This window comes from Pollicipes pollicipes, unplaced genomic scaffold, assembly GCF_011947565.3.
Source record: "Pollicipes pollicipes isolate AB1234 unplaced genomic scaffold, Ppol_2.1 Scaffold_2555;HRSCAF=2994_pilon_pilon_pilon, whole genome shotgun sequence".
Taxonomy (NCBI): Eukaryota; Metazoa; Arthropoda; class Thecostraca; order Pollicipedomorpha; family Pollicipedidae; genus Pollicipes; species Pollicipes pollicipes.
The window spans coordinates 1,555,257-1,567,916 of record NW_023596136.1 but is presented as its reverse complement, the minus strand read 5'-3'; the positions used below and the strand labels follow the sequence as shown (position 1 = coordinate 1,567,916).

The window sequence follows — 12,660 nt, the reverse complement described above, 5'->3', positions numbered from 1 at the left end:
CCTTCGTATGATGGGCGACTGGTTGCTGGTGTTGCGGTCGTTTGGTGTTGGTCCTGAAGGGGTTTTTGTGTTGGTATTTATCTGGCCAGTGTGACCTTCGACTGATTAAGGTACTGGTAAAATTGTTCTTATGTGTGGCGCTTGCTATGCTGTGCTTGAGCTGCTAATACCCCCAATCTGTCGGTCTGGTGCATGGAACTAGTGCAGTGATGTGCGCCTGGCCACATACGCGAACACCCAGCCCGATCAAATCGCTGTGTTTGACTGTTACGTCATTTAAGCAAAGTGAAGATCAACCATTACTGGAAAAAGCTTCTTAAGAATAGGTATGTTGATTGTAAAAAAATATTTTATCCAATCTTTAGAGGGGATGAACTGGATCAGAGCTTATGCCAGGCAGCGCACATTTTGTGAGGCTAGCCCGTTCCACCACCTGATGATGAAGTTTAACATGCTGCTCTGCTTGACACTACATCCTGCTCTCTGATGTCACATAACTTAGGGTGCACCCTGTTCCTCTGCCCTGCAGGCTAAAACCTGTCAAGGACAATGTAACTATATTTATAGGCTTTCTTTATGTGAAGTATTATCCCACCAGTTTTCTGAGAGCATGTTACCCTTTCTCACCAGACTGCCTGGTAGGAACAACTGACACTGAACTTTTTGTGCAGTAGAGAAATCAGCAAAAACAATTACATGTATGTCCTAAATCAGATTGCTCAGCACCTGGGAACAGTCATTGCCAATTTTAGTGCTTGGTGAGATAATTTAGGAGAATTATAATATTAAGGTAGTTTCAAGGCAAAATGTTCTGAAGATGTTTTCACTTAGATGATAAGATGGGAGCTTCATCTGGACATGTTTGACCATGCAATCCCCATCTCAGCCTAATCAGGGTCTTGTAATGCAAACTATTACTCACTGGTAGGCACCACTATACTTCATAATGAGATCAGAGCTACATATGTGTCCATACAAGCATCAAACCATATTTGGTTTTCATGCTATAATGGACCAATTGCTATGATTTGCTTCCTTGCATCAGTGCAAATTTTTGAAGCTCCACTGTGTGCGTTCCTTTGCAGTAACGATAAACAATATTGTTTTGACGAAACCCATGGGAAACAGTGATATAGTTAGCATGCTACCTTGATTGGCTTATTTGTGGAAAGTGGCAAATTTTAGGCCTGGCCTTCTGTCCCACTGTTTTGGTAATTGTCTTGGCAATTGGGTGCGGGGGATTCCGCCTTTGGGCAGGCAAAGATATATTCAAAGATATTTTGGTTTTGTTTTCTGGTAAAAATTGTTGATGGCTTGACTGAAGCAGTGCGATATAGAACATAATAATAAAGGTGAAGGAAATAAAGTGTACAGTTGAAGAAACTAAATCATACTTCCTAGACTTGAAGACAGACTATATCTGACCAACCAAGGACCACCAGGGCCTATTAAAGAGTTGGTCTTTCCTGAGGTTCCATGCACATCTGCAAAAGTTATCACATGACCTGCATAAATTAGCTATAAATGAGATCTTCAGACCATTCACACTTATCCAAATGGTGTTTGGATCTTGCCAGAGATGGACTTGTTGCAGTTTTATTTGCCAGTCCATTCCAATGGTTCACTACTCCTTTGTCTTGAATGACATGCCTTTTCATAGTTCTAACTCCTACCTTATACTAAAGAAACTGGTTTCCTCTATGTCCTCTGCCCCATTTTCATTGCTCCATGTAGATCTGCCTTGTCTGCCCCCCTTCATAATCTTGTATACTTCTCTCAGATTCCCTCTAATTCTATGATGTTTTGGTGAATACATATCCTAGGCCATAAGCCCATCCTGATATCCTACAGCACCAATCCCACTTGTCATCCAAGCTGCTTTTTTGCTGTACTTTTCCAGTCTATGTAATCTTTTTGGAAACATGGGGACCAAGCCTGTATGCAATACTCCAGGTATGGTCTGAGATAAGCTAAGTAAGATTTTAAACAACATTCCTGCTCTTGTAATGGACATTCCCATTCACAAGTCTGAGCATCCAAAGTGCCTTGCTCCTAGCAGCTGCTTACTCTTAGCAGCCCTTAGACTAGTTGAACACTGGATTGTGACATTTCTTAGACAAAGAAGGGCTAAATGCATGAAACAAGCTGGCCAATTCAGTAACATTGCTAGCTCACTTAAAGAGTGTTTCTCATTTGTGTGGGTTTTGAATTGAAATAATCATGTTGAAGATAATTTGGTGTAGCTCATAACCTTGCCCTTTCTAACTCCTAAACTATTCTAGTTTCTGAGCCACACCCAAGAACGTGTGCAGGCTTTGTTGGAAAGACTTTCAAGTTACACCCAGACATCTACGGCACTCAAACATGATTAAAATTGTGCCTTGTGATTGACTTTGTGGCAGTCAAGTCCATGAAAAATAAAATGTTGAGTTTTTTTCTTACATTCATAAGCCTAGCTTTCAGACATAACACTTATCAGTTGGCTATCAATTGATGTGCTAGGTATGATGGTGTGATCAAACAGTGATGCATCAAGGAGCATATTTACTAAGCTGCAAAATCGTGTTGTCTAGAGCAGTCTTTTACACTTAAAAGCAAGCTTATTTTGCATGTCTGCTACTTGCTTTAATATCTTCACATGTAGAACATCCCTTTGTAGTATTAAATATATGTAGATAAGTTCTTCATGGAAGCAAAATTGATTTTGAGTACTTTAGGGATACAAATGCTCCTCTGCATAAATGCATAGCTGAAATATCAACATTTGAACATGTTTCAATTGGTTATTTCAATTAGCTTTTATATGATGTGCTCAAGAACCATACTTAGTTTACCATGTAGAAATAGTGAACCATGGACAGCTTTAGTACATTGTTGCACTTTTGCTTAAGGTCTTTATCCTTTTATCTAAATGGTTAATGTGAGCAGTTAGGTGATCTCTATAGTGATTGGTACTGTTTTTTTTACATTATTGGGCAACTTTGTAGGTCATTGTGACAGGTTATCAGTCTTCAAGGATGTCAGTCCTATGGTGGGATAGCTCTACAAAGGATATATTTTGTAAAGGTGGATGATTGGTCTTGGGGTTGGTCTTAATCTCTTAATCTTAATCCCAGGATCTTAAAATCATTACTCATTAGGTTGGCCTTAATCTGTAATCTGAATCCCATGATACATGTTCTTGCCATATTGGAAATGGTTACTGCTGTCTCTAATGCTCATTCTTTCTCAATCACAAGTGACAAAAATAGTGATATGTACTCTGGCCAAGCCAGAAATGAGTGGTCCTGTTTCTAATGCTTATTCTTTTTCAGACAATCATGAGTGATGAAGATGGATACAATGATATTGACAGTGGAGTAAGTTAACTTTCCTATTTTATATTTTTTTATAAGTGGCAAACTCAAATGGAATTAACTCTCCTCACCAAGGTTGCATCCTGCCTTTCATTTGTGACACATTCCACACCATCTGGCATATTTTGTGAACTTCTGGCAAGCATTAATGGATGTGAATTCAAATGGATTACATGTGTCTAGGCATTGTGGGATATATGTGCTTTATTGTGGTAAGTTTGGTTGCAATGCAATAAGTTTGGAGTTGAGGCCTTCTGATTGACTTTGTTGCAACAGTGGTGCTCTGTTTCATTCCTGTTCATAGACATTGAAAGGCCAGGGGCCTTGTTTTTTCCCAACCATGTTTCACTTAAAATGATGATGTTATAATACAATTAGCGGATTCATGCTCAAACAATGACATGGCCCATCTTTTGCTCAGTTATGGGAGATGTGTTTCACTGAAGTCTGTTGTCAAAGCCCTTTTGTTGCCTCCAGAGGTATGCTATTTATCCTGATTGTTGATGAACTTCTCTGAATGTTTGTTTTGATGAAAGTGCAGTAGAAGAATCAACCATCCATGGAATACTACAAGTTCCCTGGCATTGTATGTTTACTGCCCCAATCCTGAATGTAGGAAGTGCCCTTCTGTTTTAGGAACTTTGTGTGTTTTTAAAGACAACAACATAGTGTAGTGGATAGAGGGCACTCATGACTTACAGTATTTGAGTCTAGAGGTGCTTCAACTGTCCTGGCCCTTCTGCGATGCAGTGTCCAAAACCTGGGTTCGAGTCTGACTGGTGGCGTTCTGTTATTCCGTTCATCCGGTGCCACAGTCTGCTCAAGATATTGCTATGCTAAAAGTGAGGAGGAGCTGAATGGGTCACAAAATAACCCAAATAATTATATTTTGATTGCCTATTGTCCTGTTATGCCCCAGACTATGTTTGATCCAACAAAGGTCAACTTGTGTTTGCCATTCACTTAAGTAGGTGAATTTTTATTTCCACTCATTGGCATATAACTTGTTCTGGAAAAGACTCAGTTGGAGTCGAGTCCCATCACATTGAGATGGGAGATTTGTCTATAAGATGTCCTATTGACTTCACAAAGGCCCAAACAGTCATGCTTTTTGATAACAGTGTAGCTATCTATTACTGTGGTTCATTTGATGTATCTAACTCACTTACTGATGACAGGGTTAACTCAGTTCTTACACCAACTGATGAGAAATAGCTTGCTCAATTAATTCAATGTGGAGAAATAGAAAACTTGGTTCATTCTCGGATTGTTTCCAACTCTTCCCCAAGTCAAGTCCAAGGCTTGCTCAAAGTAATCGTATGGGGATCCAGTATCCATATACTATTAGCAGTCCTGTGTCCCAACCTCCGTTTTTCCGTCTCGTTTTGTGGGTAGGCCCTTGCAGCACATCTGTTGGACCGCGTATCTCGTTCATTACTGACCGCCGTCTGCGCGCCAGGACGACGGGGATGACGACCTGGACCTGGAGAGTGGCTATGGAGACGGCTCCTCCGGCCAGAAGAACCAGATGCAGGTGGGACACAGCTGCCAGCGCGTGGAAGACCCGGGGCAGACTGCAGACCCACACTATGCGTGATTGCGCCCGTGTTTTATATGCTTGCACTAGTATCCCGCTAGCTGGACTTTGTGTGCAGTGCCCTTCGTGCCCCGGACCACCACTTGGTCGATAAAGGGCGCAGCAGCATGTCCTAAGCTCGGGGATTCGGCCGGACGTTTTTTGGTGGTGCGCGCCGTGTATTCACATTCACGAAATATCACGTGGGATCTCCGGTCATGACGTCGACCATGATATCATTGTCTCGCTCCGGGCGCTCATGCACATGCAGCTGCACATGCGTTGTCAGCATGGACGAGTGTCAGGTGCGCTGCACGTGGCTGGCAGTCACGACCAGCACAGCCACTGTGACCTACTGACTGGCGTTCGCCTATCAATTTCAGTATGTTGCAACACTCTGACCGCCGCGGCAGTCAGATGAATGTAACAGAGGCTGATGATATTGAAAGCCAAGTAAAACTGAAAATACAGCCAGTGCTCGAGCCCCTACCCTGCCCCCCCCCCCCCCCTTTTGACCTCCGTGCTACGCTGACCGGGTGCGTTCCTGTCCCGCAGTTCGGTTCGCAGGCGGAGAAGAGGGCGCACCACAACGCTCTGGAGCGGAAGCGACGAGACCACATCAAGGATAGCTTCTGCGGTCTGCGCGATACCGTGCCGGCGCTGCAGGGCGAGAAGGTGAGCGCTCCCCCCCCCCCCCTCCCCCCCTCCCCGCCCCCTTCACGTGGCGTGATCTCGCCACCTCGGCCACCACGAACTCGGGACGGGAGCTTGCATCACGTCCCGTGTGTTCCCGCTGTTGGTATAGAGCACGGGACAGTGCGCTCTGGGTGCCGATTCTGACGAAGATAGCAGCACGTTTGATGCTTGGTCGTAATCTGTGTGCTTATCACGTACCATTTGGCTGAGCAGGATATGTGTAGGTAGATCGCACCTACTAACGACGTTTCCGGCTGTATTTTGCATTGAACAACCCAACTTTCAGTAGGGATTTCAGACAAGCTCATCCTATAGCCCCAACAGATGTCATTTTTGGAAGCTTGTCTTCGGTTTCCGGTCCTGTTGCGGTACTTCCCTTATCGCTGTGCCACTTCGGGTGCCTGAGCTCCCACGGCATCGTCGTGTTAGAGGAAGGCTGTTCAGGAAGGGTGCTGTGTAAAGGTCAATGGGCCGTCAGGGGTCACGGTGCCGTTTGAGTCTGGGACCACGTGACTCCTTTTTCTGAACTGGTATAAACTGCTTGAACAACTGGTATCGTATGAACACATTTCATGAGTTTGTATGTGTGCATACGGGAATATTATGCGTATAGATGAGATGGTACTGATAGCCTTATTCATCGTAGAATAACCAGCAAGATGGAGAGGTAGATCTACTCATATTTCGGCTATATACCTTTATCAAAACGAGTACCAGTAGTCATGAATAACAATAACGAATATTTCCACGGATATTTGTTTTGATAAAAGCATGGAGCCGAAATATCAATCCGTCTGTATCCATTCGTCTGGTTATACTGCGAGGAATAAGGCATTAAGTGGTGTCTTACCCAAATACTGATATCGTTTGTAACTGAAAGAAATAGATTTTTACATGTTAATCCACTCAGATTTGACGACATATTTAATCATATTGGACGAACTGAATATAAAGATAAACATGGACACTTTCCTACGTTCCAAACAATAAACATTTTAGTATTCGACGCGGGCTGAATGGTGTGAATGGACTCACGAGACAGTTGTCTAGGCGTAAACCGCCAGCTGAGCTGGCTCGTTGGGAACAATGCCGCTTTGAGCCGTGTGCTAGATCACAATATTCGTAAGTGTCATGAGCTGAATCATAAACTGATCATTTTTATCACGATGTTGTGTCACAAAGCCATATTGGTCAAATTAAAATGGTAGCATCGGGAAACGGCTCGCCTCAGACAGCCAGCAGTCCATTTCAGAGTGTTAACATGAACAGTATGCGACATTAATTATGAAGCCGTTTGCAAAATCAGCACAAAGTTTATTATTGTAATTTCAAAGCAACATTCACAATATTGTTTGTCCAGATCTGAAGCTTGCCGAATCTCAGTCTGGAACCAGAGTATATTGCATGGTACCGGCACCCTGCACTCCTATATCCTATGCTAAAATCAGTGAATGATTGTCCGCTGTATATAAAATACATTGGCTATTTCTCGTGGTCAATTGTCACAACAATGAATTAATCCACACCTGACCACTCACCCACGACTTGAACGGCTGTGAGTATGCCCCTTTGTCTCATATGCTGATTGTGTGTCGCGGAATGTGACCTCGGGATTGCATCAACAGCTGTATTACATCATATGCGGTCATGCAATCATCATCATCATCATCATATATACATATATATATATATATATATATATATATATATATATATATATATATATATATATATGTGTGTGTGTGTGTGTGTGTGTGTGTGTACAGGCATGTATAGACGAATAAGTCATATGGTTTTGGCGTCATGAAGCAACGAGCCAGGACTGAGTTGGATCTTTGATTTCACAAGCTGTGTGAGTCATGGGACCAGTGATTCAACGCAAGCCGTGGGCGTGAGCTGAGTTGAGTCAACAAAATGTGGAACGTCTATGAGTCCTGACCTGGATGGGATCATAATATCTGTGAGCCGTTCGGAGCTAGATAAAAAATTGAGCCGGATACAAAATTGAGTCGAATACAAGTCTGGTTTGTCACGTTTGGAAAAAGGCGCGTTTCTCAGGGCCGCTGGGGTGCTCCGATGCCATTTAGCTCATGGATGGCCTGTATGGCTGTTTGACCTTACAAGAACCGCGCGTTACAAGACCGTGGCTAGCCTTGGTTATCAGCTGTCTATCTGCCCGGTTTTTGATCGTGCCGAACGTTGTCACACAGTCGAGTCGAGCGCAGATTCTGAAGAAGGCGTCCGACTACATCCAGTTCATGCGGCGGAAGAACTCTGCTCACCTGCAGGACATTGATGACCTGCGGCAGCAGAACAGCCAGCTGGAGGAGCAGAGTGAGTCTGGGGACGGTTGAATGTGGTCTCAGGCGCGCCTGTGCCCCTTCGGCCCGCCGGCAACCGCGGGCCGCTATTGGCAGCACTGTCTGGCTATCTGACTGCGGCCTTACTGTGCGACGAGGTTAGCTGCTGAAATATATGTTTCTCTTCCCCATCTCGGCCGATCCTTCGCCAGCTGGCAACCACCGACCGCTCACTCTTATGGCGTATGTAAAAATTGCAGACGTCAAGTTTTTGCTCTTGTGTGGGTCGTGGCTGTCCTGACTGTGCGTTCCGTCTTGCCCAGGTCCGTGTCATTGGCGTGTCATGGATCTCCATGTGTGTCTCCCGACTGCGCCAGCGTTCCGTCCTGTCCAGGTCTATGTCATTGGCATGACATGGATCTCCATGCCATTCCAAGTTCGTTTTTCCCTTTTTCCTGAGAGTTCGTGTGGTGTTTGCTCGGCTGGCCATGTGGCCCTATCTTCGCCCGTCCCTCAGCCTGTGCTTGCCATGTCTTCACCAGCCGTGTGACCGTCTCCGTCCGCCTCCGCAGTCCGGGCGTTGGACCAGGCGCGGGAGGAGGGCACGCTGCCCACCAGCCTGGCGCGACCGTCGTTCCTGCCGCAGCCCTACGAGCAGGGCGACTCGGACTCGGATGAGGAGGCGGCTGGCCCGGCCGCCGGCACCGCGCGACCCGCACCCCGGACCAAGCGCATCCGGCGCTCCTAGCGGCGCCGGGCGCGCTGGCCGCCGAACCCCAGCCCTCAGGCCTGGCCTGACCTGACCTCAGCTCTCGGACGACGCCCGGCGAGCCGTCGCGCGCGGCGTGGCGGTCACGCCGCCCGTCTGGCGTTCCGTGTCTTTCGTGCAGTGGCGCAGGTGCGAGTGCGCGGGCGGCCTCCTTCTGAAGGGAATTCCACTCGCAATAACGCCCGAGGCGCCCAGAGACCAGTCGGACCCTCCGCTCGTAGACAGGCTTGTTTTCAGTACAAATTGCCCGGAATTGACAACGCACCGCGGTGGCACGCGCGCGAAACGCTCCGGTCCTGGTCCGGTCTCTGAGTGGCGAGGCATGAGAATGACAGGAGATTGGTACGACGGCGCTCGCTGGTCGGGCCCGTTTGGCGCGTGGCCGACAGCAAACCGCGCGTCGCCAGCACCGCTTCCGCACCTGTAGAGCGCACGTGACGCCCCCGTGCTAGTGCCGTCCGGCCCGACCCGGCCATCTGTCGTGACTGTCCCGGTAGACTCGTCGATGTACCGCCTGGGCCCGCCCCGGCGACGGTGGTGCCCTCCGGCGGAGGAAGCCTGTCTCCCCACCGTCAATACACGGCGCAGAGCAGACGGCGGCGAACCGCGCCTTTGGGAGGAGCTCCACACTGAGGTGGGCGGTCTGACATGGTGCCAGGCCTCGCCCAGTGAGAAGCGGCTTTGGCCGTTTGTCGAATAGGGTCAGTCCAACTCAACGCGTGCGCCTGGGGGATGAAACCAGACATACCGTCGTTTGTCGGGGTCAGTGTCCAATGACGTCAATGCAGGTAATTCAAGCATGTTTTGAAAACCGGGCGCGCGATCTAAAAGTGGGCACTTAATTCTGAACAAAATTATTTTAATACAAGAAAGCGTTTCGCCAACGGTCTTAACGTCGCAGCGCGCATTAAGTTCCTTCCTGCCTGATGGCGCTAAGTGCCTGGCGTATTTGAGACGAGACGCAGCTCTGTCAAGCATTTGCGAGCGTGACATGCGTCATGACATGCCAGAAAGTGATCCGCACCGTCACGCAGAAAACGGCCCCAGCTGCCCAAGAGCTCTGTGATACCGATCACGGGCTGTACGACGTACAGAACCGAATGTGCCTGTGGCTTGTATTGTAACCAACCGACCCATGTGAACAGAACATACGATTTCATGCGCTGGACGCGAGTACACCTACTAACGTAATGTGCCCGAGCCGGATCGCTCGCGGGTAACCGTGCGCGTCACGCGCGGGACGCCGCGCCAACCGACGTGCCAGTCACAGGCGGCATGTCGCACAAAGCAGCATAAAACTGGACGAAGTGCTCGAAGCTGTGAATTTGTTGTAACTGAAATATCACGACTGTCGGTGGGCTACACGCTGATTCAAGCGATTTGACGCGCCTCAGAGAGCATAACATACAGACGAGTCACAGCCATGCATCACTTATGCAAACTAACAAAATGGCTCCTGTCTGCATCGTCTCATCGCTAAGCCAAGCTGAAGGCCATGCGAAAGCGCACACACCAAATTCGGCGGACACTGCGCAGTCGCTCTTCATGACTTCCACCGCGCTGTTTGTACGGGTCATCTGAAGGGTCGCCCGGTCACGTGCGTCAGTCCCCGGGCCTGGCCGACCAGCGATTGGCGGCGGCGGTGGCCGGCGTAGCGCGTGTGCGCTGGTGCGCCCAGGCCCTCCGCCCGGGCTGCTCTGTGAACAGCTCGGCGTCCGCGCCACCCACGCCGAACTCCACCACCTCCTCCTCCACCTCCTCGCCGCTCGACTCGCTCCCGGACTGCTGGTCGAGCTGGCTCCAGTCGGTAGCAGGCTCGTGCAGTGGCCAGGAGGGCGCCGCGCCAACGACTCGGTGCGCAGCGCCGCTGCCAGGCGCGGCGTCGTCCCGCCAGAGGACAGGCTCGTCCGGCTGGCCAGCGACGGCGCCGCCGCGAGCCCGGCCGCGGCCGCCCGCCGCACGGCCGCGGGGTCGGCCACGCCCGCGGCTTCGTCCCCGGCCAATCCGCGGCGGCGGCGACGAGGTCGCGTCGGAGTCGGCGTCGGCGCTCGGGGCGCGCGTGAAGCGCAGCCTTTTGTGCTCGGTCAGCTCCTTGTAACGCTGCGTCACCTCCGGGAAGCGACCGAACGCGGCCACGGCGCGCACTGAGTACATGGATGGCAACGGGATCCTCATCGTGTTGCGCACGTAGTCGAACGTGCTCCGCCGGCAGACCCAGCGTAGCGCAATGGCCTTCAGGTAGTCCTCCCGCGCCCAGGGCACCATGCGGCAGTCGGGCCGCACGCGCGCCTTCTGCGCCGGCGTGAACACCGCATCCAACGAGTCCATCCAGCGGATCTCGGCGCGCGCGTGCCCCTCGTTTACCTGCATCATCTCAACACGGTGCGTGACGTTCCGGAAAGCGCGCTGCAGTACGCGGCTGCGCAGGGCCATGACCTCGAGCCGCAGTCGGGAGATGACGCGCAGCGCCATCGGCAGGTCGGTGGGCAGCGTCAGCATGTCATCGCCAGGCGGCAGCTCCTCCAGCACCTCGTCGCGCTCGCGGTGCAGCACCAGGATGGGGTCGGGATCGGGCCGTGCGCCGCGCACCCGCAGCGTCTCGGCTGGCCGGCGCCGGCCTGGCTCGTCCATGCCGCGCCTCTTGTCCAGCTCGGCGATGGTGGCCTCGTAACGGTCCGTGGCCTCGCGCAGACGCTGGCGGCGACCCTCCAGGCGCCGCTCGAGCGCCGCGATCTTGCGCTGCATGCGCGTCATCACGCGCAGTTGCAGGTCCAGGCAGTCGGCATCGGCCAGCGCCTCGTCGTCGTCTGAGATCTCATCGCCAGAGCTGGGCGGCGGCGGCTCCATGCGCAGAATGTCCTCGCGCTCGGCGCGCGGCCGCTTGATCTGCGGCGACGCCCCCCGCTCCGGCCCGTTGGCACCCGCCGCGCCGTAGCCGCGCTTCTGGCCCTGCCACTGCGGTGTGCTGGTCAGGCCGAACTTGTGACACGCCTCTTGCTCGCGCTGCATACGCTCCTCGCGTGCCTCCAGGTCGGCGATGGCCTGCTCCACCAGTGCCGCCCGCTGCCCCGGAGCCAGCGGCGCTGTCTCTGTTCTTGGCTGGTGCATGGCCTTAACTGCCTCTGGCTCCTCCTCTTTCACCTCGCACCTGTCCAGCAGCCGGCGGTGCTTGACACGCTCACCACGGCCCAGTGCCACTGGAGGTACCCTGTGGACAGACAGGTGTGTCAACAGCCAGCAATATGCTGTGAGGCCTAAATCAGTTAGCTTTGCTTACAAATATGGTGAAGTTCAAATGGATGCTTACTGGCTGCATCAACACCACTTGGAAATAGTCCTGTGAGCAAAGTTAAACATCAACATCATATGAGAGAAATCAAAGTTATTCCACAGAATAGGCGGTTTGGCATAAGACAAGAATAAACTGTTGATTGCAAATCATGAAATCCAATGTGCAGCACAGTACCTGCAAAAGCAGCCTTGCATAGTTCATGACAGCCCACTAGGTTTAGCCATGCTTAGTTATGCCTAGATATCAGCAACACATCCTGTTCTGTCATCTTCCACTTACTTTGCAATACTTAATCTGCCAGGAACTTTCCTAGATGGAATGGCATCCGGTTTTAATTTCCGTCTGGGATTTGTTTCTACAGGGCCATTGTTCATTACAGCAAAATGCAGATCAGTGACATAGTCATCAGCCCCAAAATGTTGTGAGCAAATGGATGCCTTCTCCCTGTTAAGGTCACCTTGACGGCCACTAATAGCCACCCAGACATCCTGAAGTGCTTTATCTTTTGGCAAATGATAGAACTTTGTGTTTGGAGGTCTTGAACTTTGCTGACTTGTTCCATTGGTACATGTTGAAACCATACAATATGGCATGGCTAGTTCCCAGCTGAGGTATGCTTTACTGCCTTCAAAGAAGTATCCAATGGTGTACAATGAGAGAAACGAGCTATT

At 50.2% G+C, this 12,660-nt stretch overlaps 2 protein-coding genes across 2 annotated transcripts; one reads left to right on the top strand and one right to left on the bottom strand.

Moving 5' to 3' along the window:
- The first annotated feature begins 97 nt into the window (after positions 1–97).
- On the top strand, positions 98–9,301 carry LOC119105651 (protein max-like). Its single transcript, XM_037229114.1, has 6 exons — positions 98–110; positions 3,315–3,359; positions 4,816–4,890; positions 5,488–5,607; positions 7,839–7,962; positions 8,501–9,301. The coding sequence occupies exons 2-6, from the start codon at positions 3,321–3,323 to the stop codon at positions 8,674–8,676; spliced, it is 534 nt and encodes a 177-aa protein (XP_037085009.1). The 5' UTR covers positions 98–110; positions 3,315–3,320; the 3' UTR covers positions 8,677–9,301.
- Positions 9,302–10,270: 969 nt separating this feature from the next.
- Positions 10,271–12,252, bottom strand: LOC119107351 (uncharacterized). The gene is made up of 3 exons (XM_037230780.1): positions 12,164–12,252; positions 10,718–11,905; positions 10,271–10,274 (listed from the first exon to the last, which is right to left on the bottom strand). The coding sequence occupies exons 1-3, from the start codon at positions 12,181–12,183 to the stop codon at positions 10,271–10,273; spliced, it is 1,212 nt and encodes a 403-aa protein (XP_037086675.1). The 5' UTR covers positions 12,184–12,252.
- Between the last annotated feature and the right edge of the window lie 408 nt (positions 12,253–12,660).